This window comes from Lycium ferocissimum, chromosome 2 (assembly GCF_029784015.1).
Source record: "Lycium ferocissimum isolate CSIRO_LF1 chromosome 2, AGI_CSIRO_Lferr_CH_V1, whole genome shotgun sequence".
NCBI lineage: Eukaryota > Viridiplantae > Streptophyta > Magnoliopsida > Solanales > Solanaceae > Lycium > Lycium ferocissimum.
In genome coordinates this window covers 2845799-2866541 of record NC_081343.1, presented here as the reverse complement: position 1 = coordinate 2866541, position 20743 = coordinate 2845799, and the positions used below count along the sequence as shown (strand labels likewise).

At 34.9% G+C, this 20743-nt stretch overlaps 2 protein-coding genes and 1 long non-coding RNA gene across 4 annotated transcripts; 1 reads left to right on the top strand and 2 right to left on the bottom strand.

Moving 5' to 3' along the window:
* Nucleotides 1-1018: 1018 nt before the first annotated feature.
* On the bottom strand, nucleotides 1019-8076 carry LOC132032745 (F-box/FBD/LRR-repeat protein At1g13570-like). 2 transcript variants are annotated; one of them, XM_059422449.1, is made up of 5 exons: nucleotides 7919-8076; nucleotides 5625-5648; nucleotides 1965-2794; nucleotides 1732-1884; nucleotides 1019-1624 (listed from the first exon to the last, which is right to left on the bottom strand). In XM_059422449.1, the coding sequence occupies exons 3-5, from the start codon at nucleotides 2784-2786 to the stop codon at nucleotides 1310-1312; spliced, it is 1290 nt and encodes a 429-aa protein (XP_059278432.1). In that variant the 5' UTR covers nucleotides 2787-2794; nucleotides 5625-5648; nucleotides 7919-8076; the 3' UTR covers nucleotides 1019-1309. The 2 variants fall into 2 exon arrangements, with proteins under 2 accessions (XP_059278432.1, XP_059278438.1); XM_059422455.1 differs by having other exon boundaries at nucleotides 5625-5640; nucleotides 7919-8075.
* LOC132032760 (F-box/FBD/LRR-repeat protein At1g13570-like) lies at nucleotides 3932-5574 on the bottom strand. The gene is made up of 3 exons (XM_059422468.1): nucleotides 4808-5574; nucleotides 4575-4727; nucleotides 3932-4467 (listed from the first exon to the last, which is right to left on the bottom strand). Exons 1-3 carry the CDS (start codon nucleotides 5483-5485, stop codon nucleotides 4153-4155), a joined length of 1146 nt encoding a protein of 381 aa, XP_059278451.1. The 5' UTR covers nucleotides 5486-5574; the 3' UTR covers nucleotides 3932-4152.
* Nucleotides 8077-11626: 3550 nt separating the features above from the next.
* LOC132047931 (uncharacterized) lies at nucleotides 11627-13065 on the top strand. Its single transcript, XR_009412846.1, has 3 exons — nucleotides 11627-11676; nucleotides 12313-12390; nucleotides 12782-13065. It is a non-coding gene; the product is annotated as an uncharacterized LOC132047931 (long non-coding RNA).
* Nucleotides 13066-20743: the final 7678 nt, after the last annotated feature.

The window sequence follows — 20743 nt, the reverse complement described above, 5'->3', positions numbered from 1 at the left end:
AAAGTCAAAAAGACAGGGAGAAAAGAACACACTTAAGAGTTAAGATGATAAATTACTAGACATAATATTCTCAACACATCAGATATTAACGAGCTAATAGCGATATTATTCTCAACATCAGATCTGCCATCTTCTCATATAAGAGTACTCACAACTATCTGTTACGAGTTATTGATGTGGCAAATAAAAGTCAAAAAAAAAATAAAAAAAATGATAGCTTGCATATATTCTTTGATTCCACGAGCTATTGAGAAAACGATTGGTTAATCAATTCCATGTTGATGGAGTTCAATCTGGGAACCAAAGGCAGAAGGGGCTTTTGTTTCTTCAAAAACAGGGAAGTGGGAAAGAAAATTAGGGATTTGGTTTAAAAGACAAAATGCCCATATCTTTAATGCGTAAGGAAGTAAAACCCCTGAAGGAGGTAAAACAGTCCAGGAGGTAAAGAAAATGGGGAGATGCTAACATATTAGCAATATATTTATGCAATCAAAAATTATTGTATAATTATAAATACAAAATTTTGTAAGTAATAATTTACAATGTTTTAGGGGTATTACGTGCGAGTACATAGAAACTAATGTTATTAAATGTTTCAATGAAATATCAACTTCGCATCTAAAAGTTGTCAAAGATAATTTTCATTAGAGATACAATAATGATTGGAAAGAGATGAAAGGTTAGATCCGTGGGAGATCAATGGTTTATCTAGTTAGCTTATACTCCTCCAACTCTTATGTTTGCTGCAATTTTGGTAATGAATCAATTTCCACATGAAATCATGAAATGCAGTAAGCATTGTGAATTTGGACAATTGTTCTCAAAATTTCAGGGAGGGGAATATGGAACAATTGAAAATTTCAGTCCTGGTTTTTCAGGTTAAGTATTTCTTGATCCATTCCATCAGGCTTTAACTATTTCAAAGATGAAGCATAGATGAAAATGGCATGACTAGCTCTACCTTTACAGGCATAAAATTGTTAAGAAAATGTGTAATGGCTGCCGTAGGGAAAGAATACACCCCAACCAAAATATAACTCTGAAATAAACGACCACATTCCCATCAGTTCATAGATAATTCACGAACAGGCATGAAATGCCACAATCCTTAGCATTGTGATATGAAAAGAAACAGACTGGTCAAAAGTCAAAACATCCATCCAGAGACACTGAAATTCAGTTTATTATCTCAATTATAAGGCAAGGCAAACACAGCCATATACTACTGCATCCACATTCATTTCTGTCAGAGATCATGATGTTATAAAAGACAAGTGGAGATAGACAGGACTTTGATCTTGATAGTACTCTATGAACCTTTATAGACAACTTCTGCTTTCGGTGATGCCCGCTGAAATTTTGTTAGCTCTGTGACTAACTCGAGTCTTGCTTCAAGAGACTTATTTCCTCGCCCGTGCTCAATTAACATTCCTGCAAGCATAGGAGACTTGGCTAATAGAAGCTTAATAAGCTGCATTTCAGGCTTTGTGCCTGTTATACCTTTAAGCTTAACTGCTCTGAGGTGATTCAATGTCACATCTGAGAAGCCTTCGACTTCAACAGATTTTAAACCAAGAATCTCATTCATAACATCACTGGTTGCAGGATTAAACCGTTCGTATGCCTACAAAATAACAAAAGATGTCCCTCTAAACTAAAATTGACAATTAATGATTATGAAATAAGATAGCAATAACATACAGATACATGAAAGAAAGAAAAATGTAGAACCTGAATTTCAATGTCTTGTAAATACGGGGAGCTTCTTATCAAGCAAAGAGCAAATGAAACCACATCTTGTTCAACTAGAGAAATACCAAGGTGAAGACGTTTAAGACAGTTAAGAGCAGTGGGGAGCTTTTCCGATACTTCATTTGCTAAGAACTAAAAAGACCAAAGATCAGTATGTATTCAAATCCAAAAAGATAATATGCACGACAATGAAGTCATGAAGCAACATTTACCCGGACACTAGAATAATCCAAGTGAAGATGCTCGAGAGCATGAAAAGACTGAATAAACTTGGTAGTATCACGAATTCCTGCCTTCTCAGAATATCCTCCATTTACAAGTGAAAGTTTTGCTAGAAGAGGGGCATTTCTTACAGAAATAAACCTTATACGGCCTTTGAAGTCAAAAGATCTCAACTTGGGAGCTTCAATCTGAACGTGGTAAAATATACTTGACTGCAGCACCAACTGCTCGAGCAAAGGGCTATGAGAGATTAAACTTTCTAGATGTCGGGAATGAATTGTGACTCCACAAAGTTCTAGGCTAACTAACTTATCAAATCCTTTAAAAGTGGGTGGAGGATTTATTGAACAATTATGGAGACTTAGATGTCTCATTTGAAAACATGTGAAAAATGAAGAAGGCAATTTGTATAGGTTTCCCTTCGGAAATTGAAGCACGAGATGCTGAATGCCATTCCTAGAGAGGAAACATATCAAGTTATCAATTTTAGGACAGTTTCCAAGATCAGCAATGGCGAGAGTAAATTTTATAATTGGTCCAACATGGATGGTCAACAAGTGGTAGAAAATGTTTGTAAATCTAGTTGTAGGGGATATTACGTTATCTGTCGTTTCCCAAAGTGCTTGATCGAGTGTCAACTCTGGAAGCCTGCACCAGTTATATCTCCATTTTTTCGATAGGATACTTGTTCTCACAGCATCTCGTAAAGGCAAATGTATTACAATGGCATCTATTACATTCTCAGGAAGATTGCTAAGTAAATCAGGAGGTACAACTGGACAACCGTGATTCTTGTCCGTAGGAGGCATCATATAACAGCCGTAATTGAATTCTATCTTATTTTAAAATATAAATATTTTAAGTATATTTATTTAGTAAACATAACAAATAAATGACATGGCGGAATAACAAATACAACAGTTAAATATCTAGATTAGATCTCAGGCTAATATAAGAAAAGAAAGGAAATTGTATGATTTGGCTACTTAACTTTTTGGAGAAATAATTTCATTTGCTCCCATTAATGAGTTGATACGCATGTGCAATGGATCCACCATGATTGATTTAGTGGGGATACTTTGAAAATTACATGAATATTGTTTGATTTTTTAATATGAGGTGCACTTTTTTTTTTTTTTTGACATTGCTTTTTTTTTTTTTTTATATTGCTTGATTTTTTTAATATGGGTTCACTTTTTTTTTTATGAGTTTGGAAATGGTGGGGTCCACCTTTTTTCCCTTTTTTTTTTTAATATTGCTTGGTGTTTTTAGTATGGGGCCCACCTTATTTTTTTTTTCAGGGATGACTGACGACGAAGCATGGGTTTATATAGTAGAAATATATGCAATAAAAAATTGTTGTATAATTATAAATACAAAATTTTGTAAGTAATAATTTACAATGTTTTAGGGGTATTACGTGCGACTGTGCGAGTACATGGAAACTAATGTTATTATATGTTTCAATGAAACATCAACTTCGCATCTAAAAGTTGTTGAAGATAATTTTCATTAGAGATACAATAACGATAGGAAAGAGATGAATGACTAGATCCGTGGGAGATGAATGATTTATCTAGTTAGCTTATACTCCTACAACTCTTATGTTTGCTGCAATTTTGGTAATGAATCAATATCCATATGAAATCATGAAATGCAGTAAGCATTGTGAATTTGGACAATTGTTCCCAAAATTTCAGGGAGGGGAATATGGAACAATTGAAAATTTTAGTCTGCTTGGTTTTTCAGGTTAAGTATTACTTGATCCATTCTATCAGGCTTTAATTATTTCAAAGATGAAGCATAGATGAAAATGGCATAACTAGCTCTACCTTTACAGGCATAAAATTGTTAAGAAAATGTGTAATGGCTGCCGTAGGGAAGCAATACACCCCAACTAAAACATAACTTTGAAATAAACGACCACTCCCATCAGTTCATAGATAATTCACGAGCAGGCATGAAATGACACAATCCTTAGCATTGTGATATGAAAAGAAACAGACTGATCAAAAGTCAAAACATCCATCCAGAGACACTTAAATTCAGTTTTTTATCTCAATTATAAGGCAAGGCAAACACAGCCATATACTACTGCATCCACATTCATGTCTGTCAGAGATCATGGTGTTATAAAAGACAAGTGGAGATAGACAGGACTCTGATCTTGATAGCGCTCTATGAACCTTTATAGACAACTTCTGCTTTCGGTGATGCCCGCTGAAATTTTGTTAGCTCTGTGACTAACTCGAGTCTTGCTTCAAGGGACTTATTTCCTTGCCCGTGCCTGATTAACATTCCTATGAGCATCGGAGACTTGGCTAATAGAAGCTTAATAAGCTGCATTTCAGGCTTTGTGCCTGTTATACCTTCAAGCTTAACTGCTCTGAGGTGATTCAATGTCACATCTGAGAAGCCTTCGACTTCAACAGATTTTAAACCAAGAATCTCATTCATAACATCACTGGTTGCAGGATTAAACGGTTCGTATACCTACAAAATAACAAAAGATGTCCCTCTAAACTAAAATTGACAATTAATGATTATGAAATAAGATAACAATAACATACAGATACATGAAAGAAAGAAAAATGTAGAACCTGAATTTCGATGTCTTGTAAATACGGGGAGCTTCTTATCAAGCAAAGAGCAAATGAAACCACATCTTGTTCAACTAGAGAAATACCAAGGTCAAGATGTTTAAGACAGTTAAGAGCAGTGGGGAGCTTTTCCGATACTTCATTTGCTAAGAACTAAAAAGACCAAAGATCAGTATGTATTCAAAGCCAAAAAGATAATATGCACGACAATGAAGTCATGAAGCAACATTTACCCGGACACTAGAATAATCCAAGTGAAGATGCTCGAGAGCATGAAAAGACTGAATAAACTTGGTAGTATCACGAATTCCTGCCTTCTCAGAATGCCCTCCATTTACAAGTGAAAGTTTTGCAAGAAGAGGGGCATTTCTCACAGAAATAAACCTTATACGGCCTTTGAAGTCAAAAGATCTCAACTTGGGAGCTTTAATCTGAACGTGGTAAAATATACTTGACTGCAGCACCAACTGCTCGAGCAAAGGGCTATGAGAGATTAAACTTTCTAGATGTCGGGAATGAATTGTGACTCCACAAAGTTCTAGGCTAACTAACTTATCAAATCCTTTAAAAGTGGGTGGAGGATTTATTGAACAATTATGGAGACTTAGATGTCTCATTTGAAAACATGTGAAAAATGAAGAAGGCAATTTGTATAGGTTTCCCTTCGGAAATTGAAGCACGAGATGCTGAATGCCATTCCTAGAGAGGAAACATATCAAGTTATCAATTTTAGGACAGTTTCCAAGATCAGCAATGGAGAGAGTAAATTTTATAATTGGTCCTACATGGATGGTCAACAAGTGGTAGAAAATATTTGTAAATCTAGTTGTAGGGGATATTACGTTATCTGTCGTTTCCCAAAGTGCTTGATCAAGTGTCAACTCGGAAGCTTTGCACCGATATATCTCCATTTTTTCGATAGGATACTTGTTCTCACAGCATCTCGTAAAGGCAAATGTATTACAATGGCATCTATTACATTCTCAGGAAGATTGCTAAGTAAATCAGGAGGTACAACTGGACAACCGTGATTCTTCATCATATAACAGCAATTACCAGTAAGAACCTGCGAAACTAAACAATAATACAAAGGTAAGTAATGGCAAAAATACTGGACAGAGAGTACACAGCCATCACGCATAACATCACGCATATTCACACTATTAATCAACATGCTACAACAGTAAGATGAAAAGAATGGCAGCATTTAGCTGAAACCGCTCATCTTAGTAACATCCTCGAATTGCATTGCTTGCAGCAAGATTCCCTTCCATCAATACTTCATGAATTTAGCAGATTATCTTTTATTTTTCGAAGGAACATCAAAAGAAGAAAAACACAAGAATCATATTTTCTATTTACCGGTAATAAACGGAGACACCCAAAATCACATGGCAGCAAAAATTTACAAGAAAAACGACCAAAAAAGGACCAAAATCATCCCTTAAGTTTGAGCTCACACTTAAAATAGTCCCTGTTCTATATGTGGAGCACTAATAGTCCTTAATGCTTGTAAAATTGGTGCACCTTTAGTCTAACTTAACAGAAAATATCAATAACTAACGGAAGATCTCGTAAAACCCAGAGATAAAAAGAATTTCTCAAGAGAAACTACCCAGTGCCTATCTTCCTTCCAAAATCTCTTACTGCAGTATTCCAACTAGGTCCCAATGCCAGCACAAATATTTGGACTGTATGTCAAGGCCTTTCTGATAGTCCAATGTCTTATTAATTGAAAGCAATACCTAAAGGGACTAAGGCCTCTATAGTCTCAAATACATGCATAACCAAATTAAAGAGACTGGCAAAGCGCACAGTGAGCAAGCAAGGTGAACATTGCTTAAGAGTAGTAACTAATGTCACCCAACTACATGTAGATGACAAATGAAGCATTTTGATGATAATAAGGACTACAATAAACATTAGAAAGCATTTTGATGATGTAGACCAGTGAGTATTTTGGACAACTGGCAGTATGTTTTGTCACCTGAGGTTTATCTGGCACACATATGCAGACGCTTTTCCATGAGCAGAAGAGCTTTAGGGATGGTTTGGCATGATGGATAAGCCAAAATAGTGATGGGATAAAAATTTAGTACCACCTAATCTTTGTTTGGTTACTAATCGTGGGATAAGTTATCCTAGGATTAAAAATAGTGCTAGGATAACTTAGACCCATCAGAAGGTGGAATAGCAATCCTGGGATAACTTATCCCAGGATAAAATAGTGAAATTGACTAAAATAGCCCTGAGATTCTCAAAACCCTTTTTCCGCTACATAAGGTGAAGGGTATTTTTGTAAACAAATAACTTTTTCTTAAAAGTCATGCAATGCATGTTACTTTTAATACAACAAACCAAACAATCAATAAGAAATAATATCAGGATAACTAATTCCAACATAAATAATCCCAGTCTAATTTATCCCAACATAATTAATCCCATCATAACTTGTGTTCAAACCAAACGACCCCTTAAAGTATATTTGGAAACAGACAACAGCTGTGGTGAAGATTTAGGAATAGTTTTATTTGTTTCACATGGTGGATTGAGTCTAGAGCTGCCAGTTAGTAATTGTTGCAGATTTTTTGTTTTTGAAAACAAGCATTGATCAAAGCGGAGGTTATAATCCGTTAGTTACCGATGGTTTTCATTCCCTTAGACTAAATGTGCACTATTTTTACAAACATAAAGGACTATTAGTGCTCTATCTCATAGCATAAGGACTATTTTAATTGTAGGCTCAAACTTAAGGGATGATTTTGCTCCTTTTCTTGAAGAACAACAATCTTTTTGATAGAATGCAAAATGCGGAATGACCCCTTCTCATAATAAAAATATAGAGAACACAATTCCGGAAGAGGTCTGGTGGTGATTAGTAAAAAATATACTAAGTAGCAAATAGTTTGATTGAGTTTACATGTTCAGCACAAGTAACAGGAAAGGCGGGGGTGAAAGATGACCATTAACTGAGCCATTAGTTCACAGGAAACATTTCAAATAATTTACATTAAGGACCAATTTCTACCAATCAGAAATGTTTATGTCAACCAAATTAAAATAAGAAATTACTTTCTATGATGTTATTTTTTATTTTATTTTTAACCATATCCCTTATAGTGCAGAAATATCAATTGCTTCTCAAAACTTCAGTTCAAATTCCTGCTACAATATTCAGTGTGAATCTATCTGCTCCAACTTATCCAACGCCTGTATGACATCACCGCCTTAAAAAAAAGTATACCGAAAGAAAACTACTCTTCTTGACTTAGTGAAAGGATGGAAAGAAATTATTTTGGAAAAAAAAAAAAAAAAAAAAAAAAGGTGGCAGATTTTAAGCTTACCAAGACTTAAGATTACTGCATGTACTTTCCAATTCTTAAGCAGTGAGCACTTTTAACTCTTTTGGATTCATCAAGGAAGAGGTTTCTATGCAAGGAGGGGAAAAAGAAACAGAGGAGTGATTAGTGAGAGAGGTTGTCCAGTAACTTACTCTACAGTGGAGTGATATGTTAAATATATACTCAACCGACAACTAAACATGACAAAATGTTTTCCTTTCAAATAGATTTGAGCGGGAGAATCTTTAAGTTTAGTGTTTGAACCTTTTTGTAAATTGTGTGGGTCCCACGGTTTCACCCTCTTCCTCAGATAAAACGGTCAAAATGGTCCTGATGTTGGACTATTTAGTCCTTCGTATATACGTAAACGAAATCTATATCTATATCTATATTATATAATTAAAAAGAGAATAGTTTGCAATAGAATTGTGATAAGTGGCAATGTAACAGAATGGCATGTGTTACAATTAGTTTAGAAAATAGTTAATTAGTTATTAGTTAGTATTATTTAATATTTAATTATTTAATATGGATTAAAAAAAAAACAGGAAAAAAAAATATTCCAGATGGTATGGATACAACTTCCATGTTTCAGTTTTAAAAATTGGCAATTAATTTTCTATTAAATCCTACTAGGAAAAGGAGGAAAAGGGGGAATCGGAAAGAAAAAAAAACTCCTAAAGTAATCTACACCACATTCCCATTCCTCATCTCCTGCACAAAATACCTTTCTCCACGAACCCTAAAATTGGGGATACCACGATCTTTAATTTTTTCAGAATGGAGCAGTTTACAAAGGGCAATAAATCACGATGCAGCAGTTTGTCAACACTCATAATTCTTGACAGGAATCCTGAGTGTTCTCTGTAAAAAGCTCATCTCCTGCACAAAATACCTTTCTCCACGAACCCTAAAATTAGGGATACCACGATCTTTAATTTTTTCAGAATGGAGCAGTTTACAAAGGGCAATAAATCACGATGCAGCGGTTTGTCAACACTTATAATTCTTGACAGGAATCACAGTGTTCTCTGCAAAAAGCTCTCTTTGCACTAAAGTGAGTAATCTGATTTCTAATTCCTGAATAATACTTAAATTTCTTTAAACATAATTGCTGTACTTCACATTGATTACCATGCGCATATTCTTTTCATAGTTTATGTTTTTTTTTACATTCATGGTTATATCATTTAGGTATTTGGTGAATTGGGTAACCAACCAATTCCTCTACATTGATGAACACAAGATATTTAATTATATGCCTCGAATAATTTGAACACGTTGATTTTACTCTTTCTTATAACGACATTTGCTCTATAATATTGGCTTTTCGTTTCTACTCGTTGACTCGTCAATATTGATTCACACTTCTTCTCTATTAACGAGATGAATTAATGGCGGCTAAAAGTAATTTTATTAGCGAAATTAACACCAAGCCGATGAATTGGAGGTTAAAGGTTCGTATTGTCGTTTTGGAAAAAACCACAACAAACCCGATAGTCCTTTTTCAATCGAGCTTATTCGATGGATGAAAAGGTTAAATATTTTCACTTTACTTATTTTGCATCGTTTACATATGCATCATTATACAAGAAAAATATGCGAAAAACTTAGTCTTATTAACTCGATTTAGTGTTTTTGTGGAGGCCGCATTCATGCAAGTGTTAAGGTGAATATTATTCAAAGTTTGAAAACAATGAACCAAGAACTCAAGGAATTGGATTTGTACATCATGAAGAATGTGTAAGTTGATTTTCACACAGAAGACCATTGTTGAGGAAATACAGGATCCATATTTCAACATGTGTATCTTCAAATTCAGACCCTATGAGCAATTGTCTAATCCACAAGAATTTGACGACATCGAACTATTCAGTAATTAAATCTTTTTCCTTTTTCTTTTACTTTCGTTATTTGCTTCTTGTCCATGGGTTGAACTGATTGCCAATACCTACAAACCAAACTACTATCTATAACTATTATGTACATTATACTGTTAAACTTTAAACAACAGCCCATGAGCCAAAGTAGTAATTTCAATAAATCTAAACTCTTTGATCATCTGGTGGATCTCATGCTTTTCCACATTAAAACCCAATATTATTTCGCAGAACAGGAAATGAATCTACCAACATTACATATTATGCGTTAAATAAAATTATTTACATTTGCACCAAACAAAGATTATGGCACTAAGGAATTCAATACGGATGTCCATGTCACTTTCATGAAATAATCTGCACTTTCAGCTTCTTCAACATACATACATATTAATTGTTTTAAATTATTGCTTTAAACATACCTCAACTATGACAAATTCTCAGACTGATTTCTTTGGTCCATATTTTTGTAGATGGTATCGGCGAAATTGTGAGTTATGGGGACGAACAGTCTGTCAACCAAGATGGTAACGTCCGTATGTTCATGAACGTTGAGTCATGCGGATTATAAGTAAGCTTTCCACAACTAATAAATGTTTAATTAGTTTGTAATTTTGAATCATGTGCTTAACCTTATAACAATTGTGAGCAACAACATATATGCAACATGTCAGGGCGACTTTGTGAAACATGATCAAGCCACATTTGATTGAATCGAATGATAAGCCCGTTGTCGTGCCATGCGGTTGTTAGAGCACATCGATTTCGAGGTTATTAAGTTGTCTACTTATTTTGCAATTCTATGTCTTTGTACAATTAGCAAACTCTTATTAATATAATTAAGCGTGCGAACAATATTCAGTGAGGAACACTTGGCACGTTTCCAAGCTTTGGATCAATTCAGATCTTCCTCAAATTCTTGACTTTAGCTCCAGGTTTCTATAAGTTATGCTAAATTTATCGTCTCAGTGTGTGGAGAAAGCTCACAAAGAATTACTCAAATTTCATCTCAAAAGACTCATTCTATTGAAGATGAATTAGCATCTGGAAGTGTTGGAGTTAAAACTATTGAGGCTTTGATTGACTTCTAAGATGTGAGTACCTAATTATTAATAATCGGCCTGACAACAGAAAACTTTTTTACCTTATCTTTTCACGTACATAACAGTTGTAAATCCAATTTTTATGAGCAGCCGGGAAACTTCTGGATTGTAGCAACCATTGTATACATAGACCTAGAGCATGGATGGTCTTATTTAGCATGCAAAATGTGCGCAAAGAAGGTTGAGCCAGAGGGGAATAAGTTCTATTGTAAAAAATGCGGCAAGTTCCATACGCCGGTCATAGGTATGACCATAATACATACTTCCTTAACTTTTTTCATAAACAAACTTAAATTTTTTTCATAATGACTCTTTCCGGGTTCAAGCTAAAATTAGGAGTGAGAGATGACAAAGACAATTATTTTGATGATGTGGGATAGGGATGCAGCAAAAATGATCGGAAAGTCAGCAAATGATTTAAAAAATGTTGTATCTGAGGTATACTACAAACTCTCTATACAAAATAAGACCACCAACGTGTAAAAAATTATCATTAGCTCACTTATATATAGTAGAATAGGGTACCGAAAGCATGTTTACAAAATAGTCAACTTTACATGATCTTACAAATGTTTAAAGAGATTTAAGCTTTTACATATCAATTTTAAGTTATATGAACCGGTGATTGGCAATTAAAAATATTTTTGTTTACTCAAATTCCAAAAGAAAAATATTGTAAAGCCTTTAATCGGCTCTTAAGTTATTCAGCTTTAACTTAAGTTATTCGGCTCCATACCATGCTAACAGTGCCCTTGGTGACTTCGTTAACTCCAAAACCGTAAGCTTTTAATTCCTAATTATTCGAAGAAAAATTTCACCTATTACAGATCACTCTTAATAGATTGATAATCATATGCCAAGATTGTGATTAATATTGACACTTATCAATTCTACCAACAACTATAGGTGATACATTATATATACTCAATGCAGTCATAGTTGTTTAAGGGATCACAAGTTAGATGTCTAAATTTGAGATTTCATAAACATTTCTCCGTGCGTCAAAAGGCTTGTGTACAGCAATGACAAAAGGGAAGAAGTTAAAGGACTTTGCTCAAACTACTTATTCATAATGAACGACTCCCTAATTCTCTAAATGATGTAAGATTAGTCTGTGCTTATCTTAGTTTTCCGGTACATTAAGTTAAAACCACTCTTCCTAATGCATAGTACAAAAACATTCTTGCTCTTGCTTACTAATGTAGCTACAAATGTTTCATATTTCAGTGACTTGAAGCCTAGAGCAGAGGTCAAGATTACTAGAGTTGTTGATAAAGAAACGCTCATGACAAAAAATTCAAATGCCACCGTTAAAATGGTAAATTTTATTTTAGCTACATTATTGTCATCTAACACACTTTTGCTGCCTTTCAATTTGGATATGCATTTTTTATAATTTCAATTTGTCTCTCAGCTTGCCATTGGAACTGGAATTACTCCATTCAGTTTATTCCTATGTAAAATGTTCTTCAAGAAACACAACGATTACAAGGTACACAAAACCATTTGCTTCAATTCATTTTTTATTTGATTGGCTTCAGCACGTCTAGGGAAATGATAAGAACTAAAGGAGAACACTGTTTGGTTATAGGCATAAAAGTTTGAGTGTTAGATAGATGAGCTGTGGACTATTGAGTGCTATTTGAGTCAAAGATGAATAGTTATTAAACACTTAATATATCCAACATTAGTTTATTCAAACGTTTGAATTACAATCACTACTACTCTTTAATATTTGATAGGCTCCAAATGCTACCAATGACTTGTGTCGTTACAGTAGGTTGGTCGATTTATTTGATCAACTTATGAAAAATCATACATTCGATCCTTATGTAGTTGTAGAACTATTTTTTTGGTCTCTTTATTTAATTTTTTGTTGTCAGATATGTTGGACTACTCTTTTCCGCATGGAAGTGGCAAGCCGCTGGAGATATTAGCAAAGCTAAATGAGTTGGTTTGCTTTTCACCTGATGAAAACATTGGTCTTTTTTATGCTAATTTTTCATCTTCTCTTGCTGCACAGTTTTTAACTCAAAACAAATGGTTAATAATGAAGTTGAAGCAACTATATATACCATGGGAAAATGTTAGTATGTGATAAGACTGATCTGAGAATATTATATCTGTGATATCTCACATATGGTTCATATACATCTATTTCTTATCTCTCCTCTCTATTTTTTCTTTTGAACAATCGGCGCATTTTAGAATGTGATAAGACTGATCTGAAAATATTATATCTGCAATATGTCACATATGGTTCATATACATCTATTTCTTATCTCTCTCCTCTCTATTTTTTCTTTTGAACAATCCGCGCACCGCGCGGGTACGTATACGAGTAATCTTTAATGTAAAAAAATGTGATTATTCTAGTCCTTCATATATACCACGTAATCGAAATAGTCCTTATACCACGTAATCGAAATAGTCCTTAATATATGAAAAAAGTGTTCATATTAGTCCTTCATAGACAACACGTAACTGAAAGAGTCCTTAATGTATGAAAAAGTGATCATTTTTGTCTAAACCTTAAAAGTATGGGTAAGTAAACAAATATGTTAAGTTTAACCAGCAACTCACGTGGGGGAAACAAAAACGACCATTTTCCTCCGGCCACCGTGTGCGCGTGCCTGCAATAATGAAGCATACGTTTTTCTTGCTTTCCTTATAGCTTAGTTTTCGTTCTTGCATCGAGATACTATACACGGTTAGTTATGATTTTAAAGGTCAAAAGATGCGTCAATTATTGGTAAAAGAGTTTCTATTAAAGGTAGCAAAAGTAAACCTTTCTTCTCATCATATAAGATTTGTTTATAGGCGAAAGGTTTCACTCCCATTTTTTTATGTTTTTATACAACTCATGTATATTGCTAGTTAAACTTAACAGATTTTTTTACTTGCGCCATTACTTTTAAGCTTTAGGATTAAAATGATCACTTTGTTCATACATTAAAGACTGTTTCAATTACGTGTTATATATGAAGGACTAAACTGAACATTTTTTTCATACATTAAGGACTATTTCGATAAATGATTAATTACGGCTAAAAAATAGTTTTAGGATAATCAATTAATGTTGTTAAAGACAATTGGATTGTATCCGATCACAAACCCTTTTTATGCTCGTGGAGCTCAGTGATAATGAATGTAGAAATGAGAAAGTAAATAAATGGCAGAAAAGTAAAGGAAATCAGTATTAGCTGAAATATTGAGTGAGATCTTTATATTCCAAGCTTGAAAAAGAAAATAGTTGCTAGGATTACAAGTGTAGAAGATGAATGGGGGTTCTTCTCCCAGAAGATATATTTATCTACAAACCTAGACTTTTCAACATACAAGTACAATTGATGTGACGTGCCAATAGTGTCAATGTTCAATTGCACAATGATGCGCAACCCGAGACTGAGGTTGGTGAGAGTGGAAGCCAGCTATGAGGAGTAGTCGGACTTGAATACACCCATTGTAACAGCTCCCTTTGTTCGCTATACCCCGGATCCTACTTCTCCCCCGGGTGCAACCGGGGCCCCTCGAATTGTGGGACCCGTGCTTCCACGTGGCGTTCTTTTACTTAAAATACTTATAACTCACGATTATATACAAAGAGAAAAAAAATTCTTATCGCAAGTCAATGTGTTGTCATTATTGAATTCTCTGATCATAAGATATCGTGAACAATAAGAATCTTTGATCACCACTAATTTTTTTAAATTAGTCGCTATGATTTTGTTAATCGCTTCAATTATTTATGACTGGCTAGAGCTCACGTGTCTCGCCACGCAGCTGCGTAAAAGGGGAAGGAGGGCTGGACTAGATAGGGGTGGAGTTTGGAAAATCGCATTCTTATTTACTTTTTTACGAAAAATAGTTTTTTCTTTTCATTTTTATTTTAAAATGTTTTTAAATTATTATTTTGCACCCAAAATGCCACATGTTTTCTTTTAATTAGTTATATGTCACGTTACCTGCGAGTGTATTACACACACTTTGTAAATTTTAGTTGGTTGTCAAAAAGTGTCAATTGGAACAAATTCGATGTCGACTGAGTGCTTAATAGGTACAAGTCTTAGTTGAGGTGTTCAAGTGAAAGAAGCTACCAATCACAGGTGTCTTCCGATAGGTTCAGCCTATCATAAATTTGTACTATCTTCTATAATTAATGGGTGAATATGAGTCAATTCCACTGAATAAAAGGATATATATGGAACTAAATTCAAACACGAGACACATTATACTTCCTATTAGGGGTGTCCCCACTATGTGGGACTACACTGGGTATGTTGTTTCCTATTAGGGTTTCAATAGTACAGTTCGGGCGGTCATTTTAGAAAACTTATATCGTATCAACTTTTTCGGTTATTTTATTTTGTGGAACCAAAATGAGACTTTTCGAAGCCCTCCTATCATCTTGGTTTTCTTTGACATCAGTGCAATTATGTTAATATTCAGTACTTTTATAAAAACTTCATGTAAAAGTTACTAATAAAAGTTAGAACACGATACCATGCATATATACTTCTGTAGGTGTTATATCCCGTAATTTTATACGACGGATTACTTGTAAACTAAACGACATAAGTCCAAGGACAAAATTATTTTTGGATATGAGACAAGGACTTTTAATCCCGATTTTAATAAGGATGGCCGGACTCGCTTGCGAATTTTATTTGGTATAGAAATATTAATGGAAATTTGGAATTAATTTACCATGATTAGATTATTAAGTGGGGATTAGTGATTAATTAATATTAATCAAGTGATTAGAGCACTAAGTGGGCCCCACAAAAAGGTGGCAAAATCCGATTGGCCCTTGAAAATTTATGGGACACATGTCAACAATGGACACATGTCACCAAATTGGGCAGCACATATAAGTCATTTGATGACTAATCTTAAGTCCATAATTCATTCAAGTTGAATTAGGAGAGAGGAGCTCTCCCTCTTCACCAAGAAGAGAGAGAGGCTCACGGCCAAGCTTAGCAAACAAAAAAAAAATTCTAACGAAAATGGCGACTCACGACAAGCTCCAAGGTATGAAGAAAAGAAAGATTAATTTCTAAGGTGTTCAAATCATTCAAAGAAGGCGGAAACATAAGGATTTGAATTGAAGAGGAAGAGATGGTGTGAATTGTACAACAATCGGTCCAAATTAAAATGAGGTAAGACTTATTCTCTTGTCATGAAAGTGAAGGTAATGGTGTTGTAATGGAGATATTAAATGGTACTAGATGAAATTGGAAGGAAGAAAAATGGTATGAGTTCGTTGGTGTTGGAGAATGGACAGAATTGGAGTTGTTCTAATTAGATTGAGTTTGATTGTTGTTGTTGTTGTTATTATTATTAGGGATTATATGTTAAAAGTGAAGAAATTATGTATGTTCATGTTGGGATGTTGTTGAGCCGTAGGGGCTGTTTTACATGGAAGTAGTGGACTGATTTTACTTAGTATTTTGATTGTTGTTGTTATGGATTTTATGATGAAAATGAAGGTTTAATGGTTCAAGTTGGAGTAATAGTTGTTGTGGGCTGTTGTAAAAGTTAATATGTTGTTAATATAGTTTCTTACGTTTATATGGATAATATTGTAGCGTATGGATTGTTGGTATAGTTTATGGAATTGGAAGAAAAGAATGTGTTGTTGTTGTTCTTGTTGACTTTGGAAGATTGCGGGTTGTATTGTATGTTGGTTGGGCTGTTTGGAATATTGTGCGGGTTGTCCGAAGTGTTCTCGAGTTTTGTTTGAATGGTCTCGGGTTAGCACTTGAACGTATGATCATTGATGTTGGCTTGATTGTATGTGGTTGGTTTGAATGTAAAGGAAATGTCGTCAAATTATTTAGAAAGGAGTTACTAACGTTAGAATACATTTTGAATTCCCTCGTAGCCTAACCGTAGTTCTTGACATCTTAATATAGGTTAAAGTACTATTGGGCAGCGTATACGTGTGTGTTGCGAGTAAACGCTAAAGGTATGTAAAGCCTATCCCTTCTTTCTTTTGGCATGTCATAGATGTAAGTAAGATACGATATGAGCTTTGGTAACTCTATTCATAAGTTCCGAGCATGTTTATGATCCTTATTCACTTCTTGATATTAGAATTCTTAATATAGTCGAGCTATTATCCTCGAGTCTTTTGTATGATTGGATCGTAAATGATGCATAAAGGTTCCTATTCCTAAAGGATTCTATAATGAATAATGTCCATAACTTTTATAAACTAACTCGGATTAACTTAATACAGGTCTATTATCCCTGAGGCCTTATTTTGATATAGTTCATAGTGATATTCAAAGAGTACTGAACATGACTATCGTCCTGATACTCGAGCGTTGATTAGTCTACTTATCTATTGAGTCTCAAAAGATGATTTATATGCATATGATTACTCACTACTCTGTTTGTGCATTCTGTTATTACATGTCCACCGAGTCCCTCACTAGAGGGCCGGGTACGGTATATATATATTATGGTGTTATGCTGTGTTATGGTGCTATGCTGTGATACGGAGTTATGCTGTGATACGGAGTTATCTTTGTGATACGGAGTTATCTTTGTGATAAGGAGTTATCTTGTGTTCGGGTATCTTTTGTGTTATGGCGCCAAAGACGGGGTGGCGACCATGTTCACCGAGCCCTATAATGGGCCGGATATGATATATGATATTGACATGCATGATTTGTGTTTCAAAAGCAAGCATTTTGGTATTTTGGTTATTGTACTTGTTTTCTGTACTTCTTATTTCGGTTATAATCCTGTTTACTGTATTTCATGCTTTATATACTCAGTACATATTTCGTACCGACCCCCTTTCTTCGGGGCCGCGTTTCATGCCCGCGGTACGGATACTCGCTTTGGTGATCCTTGACTTAGGACTTCTACTCGGTGTTTATCTTGGAGTGCTCCGTTGTTCCGGAGCCTAAACTTTTAGCACAGATCTATTAATATATGTATATGTTTATCCAGGGGTACGGCGGGGTCCTGTCCCGTCATATGTTACTGTTGTCACTCTTAGAGGTCTGTAGACATATGTGTGGGTTGTGTATAGTTATTGTTCAGTTGTGTCTGTATGACTTATGTTTTGGGGCGTTCCCATTCGTAGTGGCAGCCTTGTCGGCTTGCGTAGATATATATATATATATATATATATATATATATATATATATATATATACATGTTTGAAAGTTTGTGTGTTATGGTAGCCTTGTCGGCTCGCGTATGGCGGGACGTTCCCTATATTATGATAGCCTTGCCGGCTTATATACGATGTTATCTGTTAAAAGTTGTAACTCCTCAGGAGACAGGTTGTTGTGATATGTATATATGTGCGACAGTTTTGAGGCGACGTCATGCCTTTTTATATATAAGTTCTCATCATGCTAGTGTGAACTGATTATAGCTAACAGGTATGTATACGAGTGTCCGGCTCGGACACTAGTCACGGCCTACGGGGTTGGGTCGTGACAAAAGTGGTATCGAAGCGAGCTCATCCTCGGAGTGTCTACGGACCGTGTCTAGTAGAGTCTTGTTTATCGGTGTGTTGTGCACCACATCTACAAACAGGAAGCTACGGACATTTAGGAAGTTACCTTTCTTTCATATCTAAGATCGTGCGATAGAGCCACGCCATAGGAAATGAGATTCCTTATACTAACCTTTGATTTCGAAAGGAAGAATGGCATCGACGAAGAAAGTGACTAGCGATATTGGAAGTTACAAAGCACGCAGGTAGGCCAAGGTACGAAATATATATGTCGGGTAAGATATTGAAGTACGATTGAAATACAAGTTGAAGATTAAGAGGGAAAGTAAACAAGAAAGTATAACAGGTGCAGTTTGAGTTGAACATATGAGGTAAGTTCATTATTTTCATACTGTTGTTGATATTGGGAGCCCTGTGTGGCTGTGATATGATATGATATATATATATATATATATATATATATATATATATATATATATATATATATATATATATATATATATATATATATGTTGGCCCAAACGAGGCATTGTTGGTATTTCACCCGCGGTTTTGAGATAGTAAGAAATATAGAGGAAACTCGCCAAAATTTTCCTAGAAATAAAAGAGAATGAGATATAGGTTTGTAATATGTCTTGAAAGGTCGTGTCCTCAGTAATGATAAGATTTGACTAAACTACGAGTATGGCTGACCTCGAGAAATAAGTTAATTGTTGAATTGATGGTAATAGTAATTAGGAGGTCGATATCGATATGGTAAAAAGAAGTTAGAAAGGGCCAGTGATACTAAGAGATGATTTAGAAAAGGCTGGTAGATCTTGATGGAGCGTTATTAAGGTACCGACCGAATTGATAAGCAGGGATAAATTACGACGAGTTTATAGTTAAAAGAAGTAATAGTGTGATTGAGACAAGAGTACAAAGGAAAAAGAATTGTGACGGATACGAATGTATTGATAAGACAGCTTGTGAGATATTAAGGGTATTAATAGTGTGATTGAGACAAGAGTACAGAGGAAAAAGAGAGAGTAATTCGGCCAAGGCCGGCCGAATATGGTCCATGGAAAATTGATCAAAAATATTTTCTTCTAGCAATTCAACCAATTGGAAGGTCCTTATTAACGTGGAGTAGTTGTTGGAGCAAGCAAACCATTCATTCTTGCAAGGCACAACCCTAGCCAAGTTGAAGAACTAAGTGGAAAAGGTAAGGTTTAATCTTCTTTTTCATGTGTTGTGGATGGTTTGTGCATGTTGTAGTGCGTAGAAATGGATGAAATTCATGAAATCATGTGAGTTGGGTTGTGGCCGTAGGGGCTGTTTTTGGTAGATTATGATGAACTAATTTTACTTAGTATTTTTTGTTGTTGTTGTTGTGGATTCTATGGTAAGAATGAAGATTTAATGATTCAAGTTGAAGTTGTAATCGTTTGAGGGCATTTTAGAAGCTAATGTGATTTTAATATAGTTTCTTGTATTTATGAGGATAATGTTGTTAACGTGTGGATTGTTGGTGTAGTTCATGAATTTGGAAGAAAGAAATGTGTTGTTGTTGTTCCTATTGAAAATGGAAGGTTTCGGGTGAGGTAGTATTTTGGTTGGGTTATTTTGAGTATTGTGCGGGTTGTTTGAAGTGTTCTTGAGTCGTGTTTGAATGGTTTCAGATTAGTACTTGCATGTGTGAGCATTGATGTTGGCTTGGTTATATGTGGTTGATTTGAATATAAATGGAATGTTGTCGAATTATGTAGAAAAGAGTTACTAACGTTAGAATGCGTTTTGAATCAATTGTTGATGTTGTTAGTATGGTTGTTGGTATTGTTGTTGATGATTTGGCCGAGTTGAATTCTCGGGGCTTGTTGAATTTATAGGGAATCTTTGCCCAAAATTTCTATAAATCAAGTGCTAGCTTGGGATTGAATTCCTAAGTACTTATAACTGATGTTTAGTATCTAATGACGTTGTTGTAGATCTTGGGAAGCCCGAGACTTAAGTTCTGATTAGCTTAGGAAGCGGACGAGGTATGTAAAGCTTACCCTTTCTTTCTTTGGCATGTCTTAGATGCAAGTAGGATACGATACGAGCCTTGGGATAACTCTATTCTTAAGATCCGAGCATGTCTACAATTCTTATTCACCTCTCGATGTTAGCATTTTTAATATAGTCGAATTATGGCCCTTATGTCTTTTACATGATTGGATTTCAAATGTTGCATAAAGAGTTTTGTTCCTAAAGGATTCTATGTCAAATAAGGTCCCTAACTTTCATAGATGGGCTCGGATCGCTTCGATACGTTCGTAGAAGATTCTATAACGAATAATGTCTCTAACTTTCATAGGCGGGCTCGGATTGGTTTGATACTTGTCCG